Source organism: Mustela nigripes, chromosome 5, assembly GCF_022355385.1.
Source record: "Mustela nigripes isolate SB6536 chromosome 5, MUSNIG.SB6536, whole genome shotgun sequence".
NCBI classification, from domain to species: Eukaryota; Metazoa; Chordata; class Mammalia; order Carnivora; family Mustelidae; genus Mustela; species Mustela nigripes.
Window position 1 is genome coordinate 109,721,223 of NC_081561.1, and position 22,711 is coordinate 109,743,933.

The 22,711-nt window shown below is 39.1% G+C and overlaps 1 protein-coding gene across 3 annotated transcripts in view; it reads right to left on the bottom strand.

The window, feature by feature from the left end:
* Positions 1 to 22,711, bottom strand: part of BACH2 (BTB domain and CNC homolog 2) — a 357,131-nt gene that overhangs the window by 64,565 nt on the left and 269,855 nt on the right. For all 3 annotated transcript variants that reach the window (XM_059401068.1, XM_059401070.1, XM_059401069.1), the window contains one exon: positions 9,748 to 10,002. In XM_059401068.1, coding sequence (XP_059257051.1) covers positions 9,748 to 10,002 — 255 coding nt within the window. The remainder of the gene's footprint in view (positions 1 to 9,747; positions 10,003 to 22,711) is intronic.

The following is a 22,711-nucleotide window of genomic DNA, read 5'->3' on the forward strand; positions in this document are numbered from 1 at the left end:
AACTAATTTTATAAAATGTAATGCAAACAACTTGACGGTCAAAAGCTTTGTTTAAATCCATTTAAAAATGTTGACTACTGAGGTCATCTCCTATGATCCAGGGATAAATAGGTGTAGTGGAAAGAATCCTTAAATTGGCTTTGAAACCAGGTCACTTAAAAATAATTTTTAGATGTCTTAGTTTTTGTCAACTCAACTCCTTCTACTATGCCAAAATAGGAGCGCATTTCTGCTAAGTTTCTTTAAATAGGACTTACTGGCCTCAGGATTTAAAAAATGTAAGAGGTTTGGAAACAGCTTATGCATTTCAGTTTTAAAATTAGCTATTGCTGTGGCTATTTTCACACCAGATTTCCCTCCCTCTGTATCAGCACCATTGAGCAGCCTTTGGAGGTGGAATTACAATAGTATTCGCTCCTCTTTTCTTGGCTTCGCTTTATTACACCCCCATTTGAGACTGAGGCCCAGATTTCAGGGCTGGAAGTCACCTTTACGTTACTATAAATAAATTCTGCCTTTAGGCATTTCAAAATTATCAGCATGATTCTAGGACTTGAAAACTTCTTGCTTGCCAGCAACTAGTTACCTGGGATATTTTGACTTATTATTTATTTGCTTTTTTTTTTTTTTTTCATCTGCTGCCAAGTCTCACTAATGCAACCTGGAAAATTGCACCACAGCTTTTAGTGAGGCTTCTGAGGTAAGAGCCATTTCATCAGAGAAGACAGTGCTTTCCTTTTATGGGCATAATAACGTCTCCTGTTTATGTAGCGCCATCCTTCGAGGAAGTCTAACAGATTGCATTTCAATAATTTGAACAGCAGCCCTGCAAGTCAAGCTGGTCATCAGTGTTGCTCTTCCCTACAAACTCGTGTGGAAATGGAGGTCACTAAATGCAATTATGTTTTTCAAAACTCTAAAACCTTTGGAAATGGTGAGAGAGCGATAACTGGAATCTTCTGTGACTTGCTTGTGTTCTAGGTTATCAAACAGCCCTGTGGTTCTATAGCTCTTCAACTGTCATCTCTTGAGGACCGTTTCTGAAAAGTCAGGGGGAATTCACCAAGATGAGCTGGAGAAGTGAGCTTGCTCCTTTTGTGAAATCCTGTGGTTCTTTCTTTTCCTGACTGGTTTGCCTCCCATCTCTGTGGCCCCATCCTACCTCTCAATCCAAACATTCCTCCTCTCTCTCTGACCAGTAGGATTTATTCTCTCCCTCTGGCAGGAACCTATAAAGTTCAAGGGCTATGAACCTACAGCACAGGGTCAGACCTCAGAGATCATTTTCAGAGAAGGATGTGCCTTGCTAAGTTGAGTCTGCCCACTTGGTCAGTAGATCCCAACATCTTTCAAGTACCTAAGAGCATTTGGTTAGCAATTGGTCTTCTGTCTTCTGTATTATCAAGTTTTTTGTCTCTTTTGCAACATTCTCAGCAGCCCAAGTCTTAGTCAGGATGGGCTAGGCTGTGCTGAGGAAGCAACCACCAGTTCGTAATGGCTTAACATAAAGGTTTATTTCTTATTCATGTCAGAGTCTGATTTGAGTCAGATGACTCTTCTCTAACAGTGACTTGGGATCTGGGCTACAGTTTCAACATCACAGAGTTCTTGGAGTTCTTTGACACCAAGTTAAATGGTTGGGAAAGAACATGAAGAACTAATACCTACTTTTAACGGTCTCAAACCACAAGTGACCCATGACTTCTACTCATGTTTCTTTGGCTATATCTAGTTACATGGCATACCTGATCATAAATTTGGTCTTTTTGTGTGTCCAGAGAAGAGAGGAAAGTTGGATGTGGGTGAATACTGATCATCTTTACACAGAGTGCAAACATGCTCGAATTTCTTCCCACTTAAAACAGAAGAACCAAATGAAACCTTTAACACTATTTCCCTCCTGCTACTGGCCCATTTTTCTGCTCCCTTTAACTCAAAAAGCCTAAAAAATGTAGCCTATCTTAGCTTTTAAATTCCTTTCTTCCCATTCTCTTTAGGACATAACAACAGTTCTTTTTTTTTTTTAATCCCACTGCTCCCTGAAAAGTGCTCCATGAAATCACTGATGGCTTCCAAAGCGATAGACGGTCAATTTTCAGACTTCATTTTAGCTGACTATTAGCATCATTTGACATAGATGATTACTTTCTCCTCCTTAGAATGCTTTCTTTACCTAGCTTCCAACACATTATATATTTCTGCTTTTCCTTCTATTCCAATGGTTGTTCCTTCTTGGTCTAACCCACTGGCTTCTCTTTATTCCTCTGACTTCTTAATTTTAAAAAGCCCCGGTTTCAATCCTGGACCTCCTCCCCAGCCCCCCTTCCTGATCTACACTTAGTCTCTTGATGATTGTATTTTGTCTTATGGCTTTCAATATCCCCAGTAATCTGGTATTAAAACTTCTATCTCCAAACTGAACTTGTCCCATGAATTCCAGCCATGCATATCCTACTGTATGCCAGACATCTCTACTTTGATGTTGACACACATCTCCAATGTAATTTGTATGAAACAAAACTCATGCTTAACACTTGAAACCTACTCTTCCCCATCTTCGTCAATCCCAGTTAATGGCAACCCCACTCTTCCAACAGCTCAGACCTTGGTGTTCTTCCAACTTTGGAGTTCTCTTTAAGTCCTCTCTTTCTCTCCTTCCATCCTAAGTTCATCCTACAAGGAAATCCCATAAGTTCTACCTTAAAAATGTCACCAGAATCTGATACTGATCATCACTCTACTGTTATCACTCTGATCTGGGCCATTTGTCATGCCTGGGCTGTTGCCTTAACATCTTAGGTGTTTTCCTTGCTTTTGCCTTTGTCCTCTCTTTCAGTCTATTTTCTTTCTTTCTTTTTTAAAGATTTTATTTACTTGACAAAGAGAGAGATCTGAGCATGTGAGAGTGTGTACAAGCAGGGGGAGTGGCAGGCAGAGGGAAAAGGAGAAGCAGGTTCCCCTTCAGAGCAGGGAGCTTGATGTAGGACTCAATCCCAGGACCCCAAGATCATGATCTGAGCCAAAGGCAGACGCTTAATCTGCTGAGCCACCAAGCGTCGCTCTTTCATCTATTTTCATATAGTAGTCAAAATGATCCTCTGTGAAACTCTCCAAGTGGCCTCCCAGCTCATTCCAAGAAAAGGTAATGTATCTCAAGTTCATAGCCTGGTTCTGTTACCCAACACATCTCCTGCCATTCTACCACTTGCTCATTCTGTTACTGTGTGTCAGTCATGCCAAGTCCATTCCTGCCTCAGAGCCTTTCCCTTGCTATTCCTTCTGCCTAGACCACCCAAATGTCAGCATGGCTGGTTCCCTCACCTCCTTCAAGTCTCTACTCAAAGTCACCCCCTCAAAAAGGTCCCTTTTAACCATCCTATCTATCTATCTACTTACTGAGTGTAGTTGGTACTCCATGGTACATTAGTTTCAGGTGTACAACATAGTGATACAATGAATTTATACAACAGTCTATGTTCACCACAAGTGTAGCTACCATCTGTCACCACACAATGTCATTGTTCACCACTGTATTTAAAACTGCAGTGCCCTGACATTCCTTACACCCTTCTGTTTTATTCTCAATGGTATCTAACCAAGTACATATTACATTTATTTTTTGTCTCTCTTCCCTCTCCCCCACTGGAATATAAATTTAGTTTTGTTCCCTAGGTTCACCCAATAGCTAGAATAGTGCCTCCTGGTAAAGAGTTGGGCCTTGATACATATTTGTTGAATGAATGAAAAAATGAGTGAGGGAACAGGAGCCCAAAGAGGCTGACTGATTTGGTCAAGACCTTACATGTGGTTAGTGCCAAGGTTCTAACCTTGTGGTTAGTGATTCAAGGTTCAAACTATGGTTTTCCCAGCAGCTCATGGTTGATGCTCCTCAAATCTACAATTTTGCCTATTACTCTTCTTCAGTGTTTTGTTTAGGTGGTGAATGGGGGGAGGCCAAAGGGCTGGCTCTGTGATCTGGGGTGGGTGAGTGTTTTGTTCTTCTTATCTGGATCATGCCACTCCCCAAATATCTCAATTACTGTTTGCCACCAATTTTCACCTCCCCCAGAGTTACACTCAGGCTAAGAGTGCTGCTGGCAAACCGTGTTGCAGTGTTAAGTACTTTCTGTAGTTTTACACACTGAAAAGACTGTCCAAAGATAATGATGACCGTCTTACTACTTCTTTAAAAGACTGGACCTAAGCCATCCCAGAGACCTTAACAGCTTTCATCTCCTCTGAAAACTTTCAGTCGAGAAGATTCTACAATTTCCTCATTGGTCTCTGCACCTGGCAGGACTACTCCAGAACCTTCTTTATTGCCCCCTGTGGTTAGGACTTCACAACAAATGCCTTTGCTTCAGAATCCTTCTGGGTCAGTTTTCCTTTCTGTTTAGCCCTGAAAAATTGCAAACTGCCTTAAAATGTTGAGAGAGAGAGAGAGAGAAGTGAAAGAGAGAGAAAGCAAAAGACAGAGATAGAAAGTGAGCCAGCCAAAGTTTGAAATATATGTATACCCAAGAAAGCAAGTGGTCCACTTGAGGGGTCTATTTCCCCTTCCCAAGAGCTACCGTCTGCATGAAAACTCCCCCTTCTCTAAGAGGGTGAAAGACCATCAGCAGTAAGCCCAAAGAAAGTTGGTAGAGCTTTGACACGAACATGTTTTCCTCCTCTTGTTTTAAAAATATTTATTTATTTTTCCTAAATAAAAATTATGAATCTTTAAGAAATGCGATGTTTTGATTACCACAAACTAATTAACATGTCTATCACCTCCCATGGTTATCCTTGTGTGTGTGTGTGTGTGTGTGTGTGTGTGTGTGGTGAGAACACTTGAGATCTATTCTTTGAGTGAATTTCAATTATATAATACATTATTATTAACTACAGTCACCATGCTGTACTTCAAGTTTCCGGAACTTATTCATCTTATAACTGAAAGTTTGTACCCTTTGATCAATATTTCCACTTTGCCCTACCCCCTCCCTGAAGCTTCTAATAACCACCATTTACTCTCTGTTACTATCATTTGACTTTTTTTAGATGCCACATATAGCAAGATCCCGCATTATTTGTCTTTCTATGTCTGGCTTGCACTTAGCACAATGTCCTCCAGGTTTACTCGTGTTGCCACAAACAGCAGGATTTCTTTCCTTTCCTGAATACTATTCACACACACACAGCACCTTTTCTTTATCCAGTCATCTGTCAACAGACGAGTTGTTTTCACATCTGGGCTATTGTGACTAATGCTACAGAGAACACAGGAGTGCAGATATCTCTTTCAGAGAGTGATTATATTTCTTACAGATATATACCCAAAGTGGAATTGCTGGATCACTTGGGAGCTCTGTTTTTGATTTTTTGAGGAATCTCCAGCCTATTTCCACAGAGTCTGTACCAATTTACTTTCCCACCAACAGTGCACAAGGGTGGGTTCCCTTTTCTCCACATTCTGGGAGGAAGCTGAGCAGCCCCATGAGGATGGGGCTGCCAGGCAAATCCACTGTGGGCTCCATGTCCTCCAAGGAAGCACACCCCATTCCTGCCCTCTGTACTCAACACAACTTCAGGGTTGTGATGCCGCTTCCAGCACGGCTGGCATCCAGCCCCAAAGAGTCTCCATGACTACAGCTAAGAAGGTGTTGAGCCAACTTTAATACTAATGAGCAGTGTAGTAACGGCCTTGCAGTGCTTGGCACATCGACCACTTTCTCTTCATCTCTTAGCACAAAATACACTTACTAATTATAAACTAAATGATCTGTTTTATTATTTAACGAAAGTACTAAGTGCAATGCCTTATGCCTTACTTTTTGCTGATACACATTCTTGGGTGTGTTTTTCAATAGGGAGCCAACACTAAAGTCATATAAACTCTAGGGACTGTCATTCCACTTAAGGGGAAAAAAACCCAAAAAACAAAACAGAAGAAAAAAGAAAAAAAAGAAGAGCAAGACATTTCAATTATTCCTTGACTTCCTTAGAAGGACATCTCTATTTTTGTTTCACTCCCTTTAGTTTAGAGGCTTCAGTGCGTACTGTGAGTGGCTCTAAATTGCCAGGAAGAGCCTTGACCATATGGAGTCAGGATTTTGGGGTAGAACTGCACAACTGGACAACCAGATACCAGAAATGGATTTGGTCTAAACTGACCAAGTAGAGGAGCGGGAGGGGCAGCAGTATGTATCTGGAACTTTCATAGTCCAAGAAAGAGCTTTCAGACTCAGCCACGAAGGCCCCCTGAGAAGCACAGAGACTGGCGAGGAAGTGTAGAGGTGGGCCAAGTGTGAACAAGGCTGGGACAAACCAGAAGTTGATTTGAATTTGGTGACAGGATAATGTTGAGGTTTAAAAATTTCAAAGGCACTAATCAAATGCTTTTTTTTTTTTTTTAAGGATATTATTTATTTATTTGACAGAGAGAGAGAGAGAGAGTGAGTGAGAGAGCACACAAGTAGGTAGAGCGGCAGGCAGAGGGAGAAGCAAGAGTCTGATGTGGGGCTCGATCCCAGGACCCTGGGATCATGACCTGAGCTGAAGGCAGATGCCTAACCGACTGAGCCAACCAGGTGCAAATGTTTTTTTCTTACATCCTATAAGGCAAATACTGATTAGTTCCAAACAGCTACTTTCCATGGTAATGTTTGCGATGTTTGCCTGTTCACGACCTGATTCAAATTCTAAAGTCATTCACTAAGCTAAGTGGGACAGTGACTGTAGAGCCTGCAAGGACATTTTAGTGTGCAGACAAGGAGAGGAAAACAATGCTTAGCACTTGAGGCCACAGGAGGTGCTCTAGGCAGAAAGAGTGGGCTCTTGGAAGGAGGCCTCAGAAACAATTACAGTCCCATAAAGGAAAATGCCACTGTGGCTGGCTTGCATATCCCATCAGCAAGATACTGAAGCTGGGTTACTGACAATATGAATTCATGTTTCATAGGAAGGAAAAAAATCTGGTTATACCTGAAGGCTTCAGGTACCTGAGCATCAGGTTTTAACAGTTTGGAAATACAGATCATTTAAATGACTAGGGAGAAAGAAAATCAACAGATTGTATATTCCCACTTAGCTAGAACACAAACAATCAAAAAGGCCAAACAGCAGATTTTTGTGTGATGTCTATACAAAGTGCCTCCTGCTTTCAAGAGTCCCTATGCTGGCGTGTCTGGGTGGCTCAGTTGGGTGAGTGTCTGTCTCTTGATTTTGGCTCAGGTCATGATCTCAGGGTCTGAGGTCAAGCTCCTGAGTAGGGCTCTATGCTCAGTGGGGCGTCTGCTTGAGATTCCCTCTGTACTCTCTCTCTCTCTCTCCCTCTCAAATAAATAAATAAATCTTTAAAAAAAAAAAAATGAAGAGTCCCCAGTGCCGAGGAAATAAGTTTTTATCAGGGATTTGATCTAAAGAAACTTCTAGTTATGCCATATGCATTTATATTCTGATTTCCTTTAAGTTTTACTGCCTTGGTATTGTATTATGATAAGTAGTTAGAGGAATTCAGAGTTTAAAGGGTTTTTATGGATAGAAACTGGGACTCAGAGGTGGGCTAAGTGTCTTGATTAGGATCCCAGAGCTAACTGAGGGCAGGCCAGGGCTTAGGGCACGTGGTCCAACAAGTCTCAAGATGCGGCCAATGGTCTCTGAAGAGAGACTAAATTACTTGAGATATGATTTTCATTTTAAATATATTTTAAAATAACCTATTTTTTTAATCAGTAAAAAACATATAAATGAAATAGTTATCAAACAGATACAGATAATAAATAAACTACAAGCTCCATCCTCTCCCCAAGATCTTTCTGGATAATTGGAAGTTTTCCAAATATTTCCAGAGAATTCCAAAGTTGGAATAAGTTACAAAGGCATTCTTGCTGCCCATCTAGAGAAGAAAGGATCTTATATTTGATGAATACCTACTATGGGATAGAGACGATGCTGAGAACTTCCATGCTCATGGTCTCACCTAGTGATGGGTTAAATATTCGCCCATTGATGTGCATGAGGAAAAAGCCAACTCAGGATCACACCACAGCTGCCATTCCTTGGCCTCCCCACGTTAGTTGGTACATAAGCTTCCCTCCCTACAACCAGCCCTGATGACATTATCTGCAATCAATTTGTCCTTTTGCCTCTGGTATTGGGGTCTTTCTAGTTATCTAATTCCTAGGGGGGTGAGAAGTGGTAGTGGAGCCTTTCAGGTGGGTACATACAAAAGAAGAAGAATGTGAACATGTTGAGTGCTTATGCCTTCCTCACTCTTAGCTGGCCACTCTCTGGTTCTGCAGGGTCAAAAGCAGATGTTGTTTAACAAGGGACTGGATCTGGTGACCCTCCCTGACACCTGTGCCTTGTTTGCATTTTTTGTTTTTTTTTTATGTTGAATCTGGATGCCTTTCTGTGGAGCAGGCACTTGCCCCACCACATCCTAGTGTTTTACACACATCCTGCTTTACTTATTTATATCATTTGCTAAGCTTCCAGAGGCATTTGGGTTGTGACCCCCGGGGATTTAATGCTAGCTGTACTCATTAGCACCTCCCATCAGAGTCATGGGGTCTCTGGTATCTTCCAGAATTGTTGTGACAAGCTTCTCAGTTGCTGTGGGTCACCGCACAACTTCTGGGGCTCCTGCTGCCTAGACGATGGATTTGAGTTGTACCTCTGGGAACTATGGAGTACACAGCCTGCCCAGCTGTTGGGGGGCAGTCCTAGCGTTACACACTGTAGAGCTGCACCGCGAAAACTCCTGGACCTTAACCCAAAGTGTAAGGCTGCTCAGCGTTACCCTTGGTCTCATGTAAAAGAAAGGGAGCAAAGAGGATGGCGATAGAGGAATTGTATACACAGTTCAAAGGGTGACCAATTTCATGTTTTATCATTATGAACCCCATCTTTTAAGTTCTTGCAGCTTAGGCCATCCACCCGAATAATGTCAGCTCTCAACAGAACGGGTCCTGCTACCAGCATCCCTACAGTAGCAGATATCACTGTACTCACTAAAGTAATTAAGAAACATGAGTAGGGGGCGCCTGGGTGGCTCAGTGGGTTAAAGCCTCTGCCTTCGGCTCAGGTCATGATCTCAGGGTCCTGGGATCGAGGCCCGCATCGGGCTCTCTGCTCGGCAGGGAGCCTGCTTCCTCCTCTCTCTCTGCCTACTTGTGATCTGCCTGTCAAATAAATAAATAAAAATCTTTATTAAAAAAAAAAAGAAAAAAAAAAGAAACACGAGTAGGGTCTTTTCAACAGCAAGTGAGGACAGCAAGTTTGCACTTCCTAGAATCCTACTGTATTAACTGTGAAAATTACTGATTGCTTTTACTTTTCCCCCAAGCCAGGAAGGTACTGTGAATATTCTCATTCTTTTACTCTCAAGGGAAATCAAGGGCTCCTTCACCCATCTGAAAGAGAAAAATCATAGCCATGGTCCCAGTGACTCAGATCCCACATCTAGGACTGTGACAAACTTGGGCTGTCCTACTCAAAACCTGAAGAGTAAGTGAACTAGAAACTACGAGTGGCTGGGAGCCAGGTGAGGTGAGATTCCCTGATAGAAAGATGCTCCGTTCAGATTCACGCGTCCGAGAGTTTAAGTGCATCAAATAGAAACTGGCTACGCCACAAACCTAACAGTGGTGGGGATCTGGACATCAGCCCCTGAGCAGGAATGGGGCGCAGGGTCCACCTTCTACCTCCTACTTAGCCAGCTGTCTACACGAGCAACCACACAAACAGACCAAATGACTGTACCTCCTCAGGCAAGCTGACCACCAAGTCATTTTTCGTCTGTCCAACCAGCGCCTGCCAGAAGTATTCACTGCACGCGGCCAGCACAGCCCGGTGGGCCCGGAACTCCTTCCTTTCCACGATCAGAGTCACGTCACAGAGAATATCCTTTTTCCGCTGGTCATTGAGGCCCAGGAGGATGTTGGTGCAGTGGACTGTGGACTCATACACATACATGGGGGAGTCAGGCTTCTCATCCACAGACATGCCGTTCACACCCTGAAACAAAGAAAGAAAGGCAGGGTCACCAGGGCTACCTGAGTCAGATGTAGAAGGTGAGAAGAATGTCATAGTTCCTGTGTCCCACAGACAGGAGCCAGGCAAAAAGGAAAGCTGTCCATTAGCGCATTCACGATCAGCACAATGAGCTCAGAAAACACATCTGGAAAGTCACGTTCAGTGGCTGATTTTTATCTTTCCCACTCATTGTGCCCTTTCACCCCCTGGAGCAAAGCCAGGCCTTTTAATAAAACACTCCAGAACATTTAAAAACACATATGCACTCTAAAACTTGGTAGTTTGGATTTTGCTAGGCGACTGAAAAGGGAATGTCCACATACACATGGTTCCAATTCAAGTATCAACTGAACTTTGTGTTAAGGAGAAATGAATCATTTAGAAGTGTTTGCTATGCTCTCTTGACAAAGTACCTGTAAGCTCCTAGGTTGATGTTTGGCTAAGATGCCAAGCAGAATAAATATCTAATCACAATACATCATTGACCAAGTGAAGTAAACCACATATGTACTAAAGGGTCAGTAGAGTGACCTATCACAATTGCCCTCCGCCGCTTCAAGACAAAGCGTAACCAGTGGAATGCTGGTGTTGCTCAGGAAAAGCTCTTGAAAAGAAGTGGACTTGTGCTGCCATTATCCCAGCAGACTTGATATACATCCTCTTTAAGGAAACACAATATATCACATTCAGAGTCATAGAAAAGATGTATTCCACAGTGAAGACTACTTTTACAAAAGGGTTCTTTGCTGCAAGAAGTATCCACTGATGTACTTGAGGAAGTCGTATCTGTAATTAATTTACATACCATAGTTTTTCAGAAATGTCTACTACTACAAATTCCAATCAAGTTTTGCTTTCCTTTTGGCTTCATTCTTATTTATTTTAATAACTTTAACCCACAATAAATTGTGTATAGTTATAGTGGGTGGTTTGATACATTTGAGCATATGTATGCAACTACGAAACCATCATCACAATCAAGACAGGGAAATCTACATCACCAGAAGAATCTCTCTAGGCCTCTCTCTGTACCCTCCCCTTCCCCCCAAAACCACAGGTCTGCTTTTTGACACACTATATTAGTTTGTATATTCTATATTTTATGTAAATGGACTCCTACAGATTATGTTCTTTTATGTCTGGCTTTTTTTTTTTTTAAGATTTTATTTATTTTTGACAGAAATCACAAGTAGGCAAAGAGGCAGGCAGAGAGAGAGGGAGAAGCAGGCTCCCTGCTGAGCAGAGAGCCCGATGCGGGACTCGATCCCAGGACCCTGAGATCAAGACCTGAGGTGACAGCAGAGGCTTTAACCCACTGAGCCACCCGGGCGCCCCTATGTCTGGCTTCTTTTACTCAGTGTGGTTATTTTGCAATTCATCCAAGTTGCAAGCATCAAATGGTTGTTCCTTTATTGCTGAGTAGCGTTCCATTGTATGGATACAGCACAAGTTTTAAACCATTCATCTACTGGAGGGTCTTTGGGTATTTCCAGTTTTGGGCTATTACAAATAAAGCTGCTATGACTTAGTGTATAAATCTCTGCATGAACATATGCTTTCATTTATCTTGTGTAAATTCCTAGGGGTAGAATGGATGGATCATTTGGTATGTGTAAGTCTAGCTTCTTGAGAGACTGTCCCTGTTTTCTACAATGGTTGTAGCATTTCACATTTCAGCAGCAAGGTATGAGAGTTCTAGCTTTCACATCCTTGCCACCAGTTGTTAAGCTCAGTCTCTCTAATTTTGGCCATTCTAATACCACAGTATCTCTTTGTGGTTTTATTAATTTGCTTTTTTTCTAATGACTGAAGACGCTGAACATCTTTCGTGTGCTTATTTGCCATCTATTTACCTTCTTTGGAGAGATGTGTATTCAGATTCTTTGTCCATTTCCTCCTGGTCTGTTTCCTTATTACCGAGTTTTGAGCATTCTTTAAATACTCTGAATAAAAGTCCTTTATCAGATATGTGATTTGCCAGTATTTTCTCCAAGTCTGTAACTTATCTTTTCATTCTTTTTTAAAAAAATTATTTTTATTAGCATATAATGTATTATTGCCCCAGGGGTACAGGTCTGTGAATCATCAGGCTTACACATTTCACAGCACCCACCATAGCACATACCTTCCCCCAATGATCGTAACCCAACCACCCTCTCCTTAACACCCCACCCCCAGCAACCCTCAGTTTGTTTTGTGAGATTAAGAGTCTCTTATGGTTTGTCTCCCTCCCGATCCCACCTTGTTTCGTTTTTTCCTTCCTTACCCCCCACAAACCCCCACTCTGCCTCTCAAATTCCTCATATGAGAGAGATCATAATTGTCTTTCTCTGAGTGACTTATTTCACTCAACATAATACCCTCTAGTTCCATCCCCATTGTTGCCAATGTCAAGATTTCATTTCTTTTGATGGCCATCAAAAGATGAATGGAGGGGCACCTGGGTGGCTCAGTGGGTTAAAGCCTCTGCTTTCAGCTCAGGTCATGATCTCAGGGTCCTGGGATGGAGCCCCGCATCGGGCTCTCTGCTCAGCGGGGAGCCTGTTTCCTCCTCTCTCTGCCTGCTTCTCTGCCTACTTGTGATCTCTGTCTGTCCAATGAATAAATAAAATATTTTAAAAAATGAATGGATTCATCAACAGATGAATTCAACAGATGAATGGATAAAGAAGATGTGGTATATATATACAATGGAATACTATGCAGCTACCTTTTCATTCTCTTAAGAGTGTTTTTCAAAGAGTGGAAAGTCTTCAACTGATGAAGACCAATCAAGCAATTCTTTCTTTTATGGATGATGCTTTTGGTGGCATATCTAAAAAAACTTTGCCTAAACCAAGGCTATATCTTTTTTAGATTTATACAGATATTACTATTTTAGAGTAATTATAAATGATTTTGCTTTTTAATTTAAATTTCTAATTCTTCACTACTAGTATATAATAATATAAATTGTTTTTGTGTATTGATCTTGTGTCCTGCAGATTTTCCTAATTTGTTTATTAGTTCTCACAGTCTTTTTTTTTTCTTTTCTTTTTGGTATTAACAGATTTTCTAAAATATACATGCTGTCCAAATGAAGATATTTTACTTCCCTTCCAATCTGAAAGATTTTGGTGTCTTTTTCTTGCTTACTGCATTGGCTAGAACCACTAGTGCAATGTTGAATAGAAATTGTAAGAAAAAAGATCCTTGCCTTGTTCCTGTTGTTATGGGAACACTTCATCCTTTCACTGTTACTTATGATGATAGGTATCAGTGCTTCATAGATGCCCCTATTGAGTTGAAGAAATTTCTTTCTATTCCTAGTTTACTGGGAATTTTTTTTTTTTTTAAATCAGGAATGGATGCTGGATTTTGTTAAATGTGTTTTCTACATGTACTGATAATCACACAATTTTTTAGTGTGTTGATATGAATAATAGGATTGATTTTTGACATTAAATCAACTTTGCACCTCTAAAAATAAACTCCTCTTGACCATAATGTATTTGTTTTGTTACACATTGTTGGATTCCTTTTTTTAACATTTTGCTAAGAAATTTTGCTGTCTATGCTCATATGGGATTTTAATCTGTAGTCTTCTTTTCATATATAAGTATTTAATCAGGGTAATGATGGTCTCACAAAATGAGTTGGGAAATATTTCTTACTCTTCAGTTTTCCAGAAGAGCTTTCATAGAATTGATATCATTTCTTCCTTAAATATTTGATAGAATTTACCTGTGAAATCTCCTTGGCCTGGAGTTTTAACTACCAATTCAAATTTTAAAAAAATTGTCAAATTCATTGGCATAAGGTTGTACATAATATTTCCTTCTTTTCCTTTTAATATCAGTAGAATCTATGTTGGAATTCACATTTCTGATATTGGGAACTTGGGTAATTTTTCTTTCCTTTCTGATCAGGTTGGGTCGAGATTTTTATCATTTTTATAAATATTGTCAAAGAACTAGACTTTTGTTAAACTGATTTTCTTATTATTCTATTTTTATTACACTGATCTCTGCTTTCATTGTTGTACCCTTTCTTCTGCTTACTTTAGGCTTTAATTTGCTCTTCTTTTTTATTTTTATTACCTTTTATTATTTTTAAAATTTTATTTTAACTCCTATATAGTTAACATAGTGTTAATTAGTTTCAGGTGTAAAATGTAGTTATTCACTAATTCTATATATTGTATACTCAGTGCTCACCACGATACATGTATTCTTAACCCCCTTCTGCTATTTCACCCATTCCCCCTGCCCCATCTCCCTATCTCCCCTCTGATAACCATCAAGTTGTTCTCTATAGTTAGGTATTCTTTTTTGGTTTGTCTCATTTTTTTCTTTGTTCATTTGTTTTGTTTCTTAAATTCCATGTATTAATGATATCATATGGCATTTCTTTTTTTTTTTTTTAAAGATTTTATTTATTTGATAGAGAGAAATCACAAGTAGATGGAGAGGCAGACAGAGAGAGAGAGGGGAAGCAGGCTCCCTGCTGAGCAGAGAGCCCGATGCGGGACTCGACCCCAGGACCCTGAGATCATGACCTGAGCCGAAGGCAGTGGCTCAACCCACTGAGCCACCCAGGTGCCCCTATCATATGGCATTTCTTTCTCTGACTTATGTCACTTAGCATTAGACTCTCTAGATCCATCTATGTTATTCCAAATGGCAAGATTTCATTCTTTTTTATGGGTGAGTAATATTTCATTATATGTATATATACACACCACATCTTCATCCATTATCTATTGATAGACATTTAGGCTGCATTCATAATTGACTATTGTAAATAGTGCTACAATAAACACAGGGGTGCATATATCCTTTTGAACCAGTGTTTTTGTATTCTTTGGGTAAATATCCAGTAGTGAAATTACTGGATCATATGGTATTTCTATTTTTAAATTTTTGAGGAAAATCTATAATGTTTTCCACAGTGGCTACTCCAGTTTGCTTTCCTGCCAACAGTGTAAGAGGATTTCTTTTTCTCCACCTCTTTGCCAACATTTGCTGTTTCTTGTGGTTTTGATTTTAGCCATTCTGACAGGTGTGAGGTGATATCTCATTGTAGTTTTGTTTTGCATTTCCCCAATGATTGCTGATGTTGAACATCTATTCATGTTTGTTATCCATCTCGATGTCTTTGGAGAAATGTCTGTTCATGTCTTTTGGCCCCTTTTTAAATCAGAATTTTTGTTTTTTGGGTGTTGAGTTTTGTAAGTTCTTTATAGATTTTGGATACTACTAATCCTTTATCAGATAAGTCATTTGTAAGTATGTATCTCCTCCCATTCATCAGGTTGTCTTTTAGTTTTGTTGACTGTTTCTTTTGCTGTGCAGAAGCTTTTAATTTTAATGTAGTCTCAATAGTTTAAATTTTTGCTTTTGTTTCCCTTGTCTCAGAAGACATCTAGAAAAATGTTGCTATGGCTGATATCAGAGAAATTACTGCCTGTGCCCTCTTCCAGGATTTTTTACAGTGTTGGGTCTCACATTTAGGTCTATAATCCATTTTGAGTTTATTTTTGTGTATGGTGTAAGAAAATGGTCCAGTTTCATTCGTTTGCACTAGCTGTTTCAGATTTCTCAACACCCTTTGTTGGAGAGACTTTTTCCATTGCATATTCTCACCTCCTTCATTGAACATTAATTAACCATTAATTTGCTTTTCTTTCTCTAGTTTCCAAAGGTGGAAGTTGAGTTCATGATCTAAGAGCGTTCATCTTTCCTAAGAAAAGTTTTAATACTATACACTTCAGTCTAAGTACTGCTTTAGCAACATCTCACAAATTTTGAAATGCTGTTTTGATTTTCATTAGTATTAAAATGCTTTCTAATTTCCCTTTCTCTCTTAATGTATAAGTTATTTGAAAATGTTACTTAGTTTCCAAATGTTTGAAGGGGTTCAGAGACCTTTCTATTATTGTTTTCTGATCTAATTCCATTGTGATCAGAGAACAAACTTCGAATGACTTCAATCCTTTTAGTTTTTGGACACTTGTCTTATATCCCAGATATAGACTATTTTGGTAAATATCTCATATGCATTTGAAAGGAATGTGTGTTCTGTTGTTAGCTGGAGTGTTCTGTAAATAACAATTAAGTTAAATTGTATAATCAGTGTTCAAATTCTCTGTATCTTTACTAATATTCTATCCATGGGTTCTGTCAAGGTATTAAGGAGAGTCACTGAAACCTCTAACTATAATTGTAGATTTATCTATCATTTTTGCTTCATGCAGTTTGAAATCCTATTATTAGATGCATACATGGTTAGAATTTTTATTTTCTCTTAATGCATTTATTCCTTTATCACAAAATGACCTTTTAATTCCTGCAAATATTATTTGCTTTGAAATCTAATTTGTTTGATATCAATAGTCATGTCAGCTTTTTGTAATTAGTGTTTAGCATTCGTGTCAACATCTTTTGCCCTACTTATCCTTTTAATCTATTTGTGTCTTTATATATAAAGTGTATTTCTTGTAGGCAGCCTATAGTTGAGTGTTGCTTTATTAAAAAAAAAAAAATCCAAGGGTTGCCTCAGTGGCACCGTCCGTTAAGAACCAGATTCTTGGTTTCAGCTCACATCATGATCCCAGGGTCAAAAGGCTAAGCCTCACATCGGGCTCCACTGGTTAAGACTCCCCCGCTCTACTCCTGTCTCTCTAAAATAAATCAGTGTTTAAAAAAATCCAATCTGATAATTTCTGACTTTTAATTCTAGTGCTGATATCACTTGCATTTAATGTTACCGTTGACTTGGTGACTTGGTGGGGCTCAAATATGCCATTTTGAAACTTGTTTTCTCTTTGTCCCATCTTTCTTTGTTCCCTTTGCCCTTACTCTCTGTTTTTATATTAACAGGATTTTATATTTATAATTCAAGCTTATCCCCTTTATTGTCATGTTGTTTTGCTATTTTATTGGTCACCTAGGGTTTGCAGTATGCTTCTTTAAATAATTGCAATCTATCTTTAAGTGATATTATACCACTTCATGTAGAATATAAGAATCTTATAATATTATGCCTCCATTTCTCTCTTCTGGTCATGCGTTTTACTTCCACAAATGTTATAAATCCCACCCTACCTTGTTATTATTTTTATTTAAACAATGATCTTTTATAGAGATTTAAATAGCAAGAGAAAACGTAGACACTCATACCCACACATTTTTCTTCTGCCTGAGTATTTCTTTTAATATGACTTGTAGTGTGGCTATATTGGTGTCTTAGTCAGCCTCAGATGTTATAGCAAAATAGAAGAAACTGGATAGCATAAACAACAGAACTTCTTTCCCATAGTTCCTCAGTCTGGGAATTCCAAGATCAAGGTCCCAACTAATTTGGTTCTTTGGGAAGGACTCTTCTTGGCTTGTGGATAGCTGCCTTCTCACTGTCTTTGCACAGGGAAGAGGGAGAACTCTAGTCTCTCTTTGTCTTTCTATAAGGATACTAATTCCATCCTAGGGGCTCCCTCCTCATGACTTCATCTAAACCTAATTGCTTTCCAAAGGCCCCATCTCCAAATATTGCATGGGTTTAGGGCTTTTGGAGGTGGACATAAGCATTGGTCCATCATTGTTGGCGATAAATTCTTTCAGTATTTGTTTCTCTTAAGAAGTCCACTGCCAGGGTGCCTGGGTGGCTCAGTGGGTTAAAGCCTCTGCCTTCAGCTCAGGTCATGATCCCAGGGTCCTGGGATCGAGCCCTGCATCAGGCTCTCTGCTCAGAAGGGAGCCTGCTTCCTCCTCTCTCTTTGCCTGCTTCTCTGCCTACTTGTGAGCTCTGTCTGTCAAATAAATAAAATCTTAAAAAAAATTTAAAAAAAGAAGTCTACTGCTTTCATTTTTGAAAGTTATTTTTGTGGGGGAATAGATTCTAGATCGACAATTGTTTTCTTTTCAGTACTTTGAAAATTTTATTGCACTGTCTCTTCATTTGCATGGTTTCCAATGAAAAATCTGCCTTCATCCTTATCTTTGTTCCTCTATATGTAATTTTTCCCTCTTCTAGCTACTTTTAAGATTCTTTATCCCTGTTTTGAGCAATTTGATTATGAAGTGCTTTGGTGTAATTTTTTCATGGTTTTTGAGCTTTTTTGAAAGGGTGGGTATAGTTTTCACCATTTTGAAAGCATGTCAGACATTATTTAACTACCTAAATGAAGACTATCTGAAACCGCCCACAGCTCACAATGCTCTGTACATTTTTCTTTTTGGTAGTCTTCTCTGTGTGTTTCATTTTGGACAGTTTCTACTGCTAGGCCTTCAAGTTCACTAATCCTTTCTTCTGCAATATCTAATCTGCCATTAATTCCTTTCACAGTAATTTTCATCTCAGAAATTGTGGTTGTCATCTCTAAAAGTTCCATTTGGATCTTTTTATATATCTCCCACAACTTGCTTAAGATATTTAATCACTCCTCTAACTTCTTGAACATTTGGAATACAGTTATAATAACTATTTCTGTCTGTTAATTCTAACATCTGTGTCAATTCTGGTTTAGTTTTGATTGCTAGTTCTCTTCATTATGAGTCATATTTCCCTGCTTCTGTGCATGCCTGGAAAGTTTTGATTGGAGCCAGACATTGTGATTTTACCTTGTTAGATGCTTGATACTTGTGTGTTATTAACATTCTTAAACTTTGTCCGAGGACTCCGCTGAGTTATACAGCAACAGTTTACTCCTCTAGGTTTAGATTTTGAGATCTGTTAGGTGGGAAGAGCAGCATTTAGTCTAGAATTCCTTCTTCCTCACTACTGATTCAAGACTCTTCTGAGTATTTTTACCCAATGTCCCTTGAATTATGGGATTTCTAGTCTGGATGCTAGGAACAGGTATTATTCCTGATCCTCTGTGAGCTCTGAGTACTGTTCCTTCTAATTGTTTTGGGTGTTTCTTTCCTCATTTTTAGTATTTTTCTCACACACATGTGCTAATGAGTACTCTGCAGAATATTTAAGGGAAACCCTCTGCAGATCTCTGGAATTTTCTCTCTATGATGCTCTCTCTTCTTTGCTATTCTGTTTTCTGAAGTGTAGCCACAACAGTCTCTCCTGACTATTAGCTCTGTCTCCTCAACTCAGGAGTCAGCCAAGATCTTCTTTGGTTTATCTTTCCCCTACCATTGTCTGGAAACACTCTCAAAACAGTAAGCTGGGTTCAGCTTGTTTTTCCTTCTTTTAGGGATCAATGTCCTTTGTTGCTTGGTGTCCAATGTCTTGAAGAGCATTGTTTGATATATTTTATTTATTTTTATAGTTGCTTCAGGTGTAGTAAATTTAGTAACTCTAGTACCTGTCACTCCATCTTGGCTGGAAGTAAAAATCCTGGATTTAGTCTTTATGTTACAGTTACACTGAAAAAATTACAAACAATTATTTATCACTTTGCTAAACATATAGTGTAAATTTTGCTCTACTATAAATGATGATTTATAATACCTAGCTTACAAAAATGTTTTTGCAAACAAGAACTTTTAGTTCTTTGAATTCCAATAAAACATAAAGTGTCTGTAAGTTTTATTACCTGGAATCATTTTTTATGCAAAAGGATAGCATTTTAAGTGACACAATTCAGTTACAATGACCATAATCCATGGAGCAAGACTGAGTTTGCATGGCTTCTGTCTTTATGACTAGCAAATTGCTGCTAAAATCTTTTTTTACCTAGTAAGAAGAACAATTTTTTCCCATTTTCTCAAGATTAAATGATTATTAAGAAAGCACACCACATCGTACAGAAATCAACATTATTTCCCTTAATTCTGTGCATCTGGGACTATAGAAATGTCACTGTCCCTGTCCCATATCTTCATATTAACATTCTCAGGTCACAATAATAAGTCTTCCCTAAGGGGACCTTCTGGAAAACAAATTATTTCCTTGGCTCGTATTTCCTTCTTTTTACAGCATGCACCAGAATTCTACCCAAGAAGTATATATATTGGGGAGTATTGAAGGGATCCATCAGCAAGCTCAGTTGTTGACAGTCAGGTTGTTTAGACTCTATAAAAGAATCTAGTTGGTCACAGGCAGTGGGTCACCATCATCGTAGTTGAAAGAAGGTAGCTTTACTTTGGCCTTCTAAAGACCATTCGTATAACCTCTACTATTGTTGTTGATGTTGCATGGCTTAAAAGAAACTGCCTCTGCAGAGGTGGTTACAGGTTATGGGATGGACAATATAAAGGAAAAAACCAAAACCTTCTGGGAGAGAAGGAACTAACACCTCAACCCTTGCTCTCACAGATTCCAGGTTAGGAAGATCCGTCTGGATAGACCATGATATCCCTGAGTAAATGGAGGAGAACAAGTAAGTCCCTTGAGGTGAAATTACCTTTTGGAAATGGAGAATCCAGATCTAGGAAGACATTTTGGTACAATATGTGGTGCTAATGCCATTAGCTCTTTCGATCCTAGACATCCTAGCCCATAGTTTTGTTCTGGGAACCATGGCTGAGTAAGGGAGTATAAGCTAAAAGAATTATTGCACCTGGAAACCCCAGTATGGAGTTCCACTGAGGTCCGAACAGGGGCCTGACTACTACACAGCAGCCCTGGATGAGAGTCTACACCACCAGGCGGGGAAAAGTCATTAATAGTGGTGAAGCCAAGGCAGTGTAGTGTGTGGGCTCTCAGATTCCAGTTCACAAGGAAGATGGTTCCTTTCTGGTCTAAGATATTTGGGAGGAGGGGGCCTCATGGAAGGATTCAATACCCTGCAATAGGACAGGTTTGGGAAAATAAAGGGGCTATGGTGATGGATGTTCCCTGAGTCGATGAAGAGGCTATGATAGTCACATGAACACGGACATCTGTTTTTTGGGTTAAACCTTCCAGAGAGTTTTAGAAGACACTTAAAACAGATCATATCTGTTCATCAAATGGTATAATCTAAAATCTATAATTTCCATGAAGCTGTTGCTAGACTTTAACCTGTCTGAGGATTTTCTTGCTTTTATTACATTATTCCTGGATAATCCTTCCTTATGCTATGCCAGCACCACTCTCTTCCTCTTGGCCTTTACATTCCTATTGGATCTTATCACACCCCTCACTGTTGGCCCCTCTTCAAGCATAATGGAACATACTGTTTCTTCTTCTTTTAGAAATCAGTCAGCCCTTCTCATCCTCCAATTACCACGGGTGCTCTTCTAGGAACTCCCTCCAACTTGTCTGTTTTTGACTCACCAATACCAACCTGAATTCCATTTCTCCTATCACTGCATTATGTCCCATTAAGTTTTTTCTTTTCCACTTGCTTTGCTAATATTAATTAAAAAACACCCCCCGCCCAAAGCAGCAAATCCTGAAATCTGCAGCAGGACCCATGGGATCTAAGAATGAAATACTTTGTAGTGAGTAACAGAGCCCAGAATAGCATGTAGGAGTCTGACAGCCAGTCTTTACACTAAGCATTAGACAATGTGTTAAAGTGTGTAGACATTAGCTGAAATCAGATTGTAAGGAAGCCTTCCAAAGGTTCTGATTTGGGTTTTGGCTGGATCTCATTCTTTTTGTAGGCCAAAAAACCCAGCTGCACATGTACATACACATATACCCCAATCATCTTATCATATGGTTCAGCAGTAAAAGTTAATTACTATTATTTTCTCATAATATGCTCACTCTTTTAAAAAAAAACCTACACAGACCACAACTCTTATCAGAGACATAATATTAATGAATACAGACTTGCTTATTCATTTCCTCATTCAGTCTTCATTCATTATTGGTTTACACTCAGAAATTAAAACATCTGACACTTAGTTCTGAAGGTTAAAAGTATAAATCAAAAAACCAAAAAGAAAAAAAAGTCTACAGTGGGAAATGTGAGAAGCTGAAATTCACAAAAAAGTAGAATGTTACGTTTTTCAGACAACCTGTCATGTCTAGAATGGTTAACATGAAAAGAAATGAATATGCCTTGCAGGTAATGAAAAAGACCAAATTATAAACCATTTCATTTGAAATTCCAACCACATTTCCCATAGAAACAGGGCATTAAGTAAATAATTCTGTGAATCACACACTAAATTATTTAGTAATTGCTGAGTAAATTCCTGTTCTTATCAAGCATGTTTTTTTAAAAAAAGTTATTTACAATGAAACTATAAGTGCTAGTTTTTATAAAAGAAATTTATCAAGTCTATAGAAATTTTAGAGTGCATAGTGGCATTAAAATTACTAAGTTATTGCTTTTGGATTGGAAACACTTTTCAATCGCATCAAGACTCAAACTTCTTACTTAAAGTGGAAAGCAATCCAATTTTGGTATTTTATAATGGAAAACTGCAGTGCTTGTCATTTAATGTCTCTAATGCCTTAGATAGCTAGAGTAAGGGCCTGACATTGAGCAGCTAAAACATTCCGTGTTCTTTATTTACTCAAACACTCCATCTGCGTGTGTGCTCGTCAGTGCCAGGGGAACTGAAATTTAAGGCTGCTGTTAGAAGGAAGCACTTGCAATTGTATCATCAAATCCTTAATAGCTCTGAATGGTTCTCGTACTTCAACATAAGCTTCCATCTTCTTTGACCTTTTGGGAGGAAGTTCAATTTATTGACACAGTTTGTGACAATGGTTTTTACTGTATAGTTGAAAGAAAAAACATAAAGAATTTAGGGACAAGGATCATAAGCCCCAATTTTTGGGTAATTTTTGTTGCTGATGTTGTTTCACTCATTAAAAA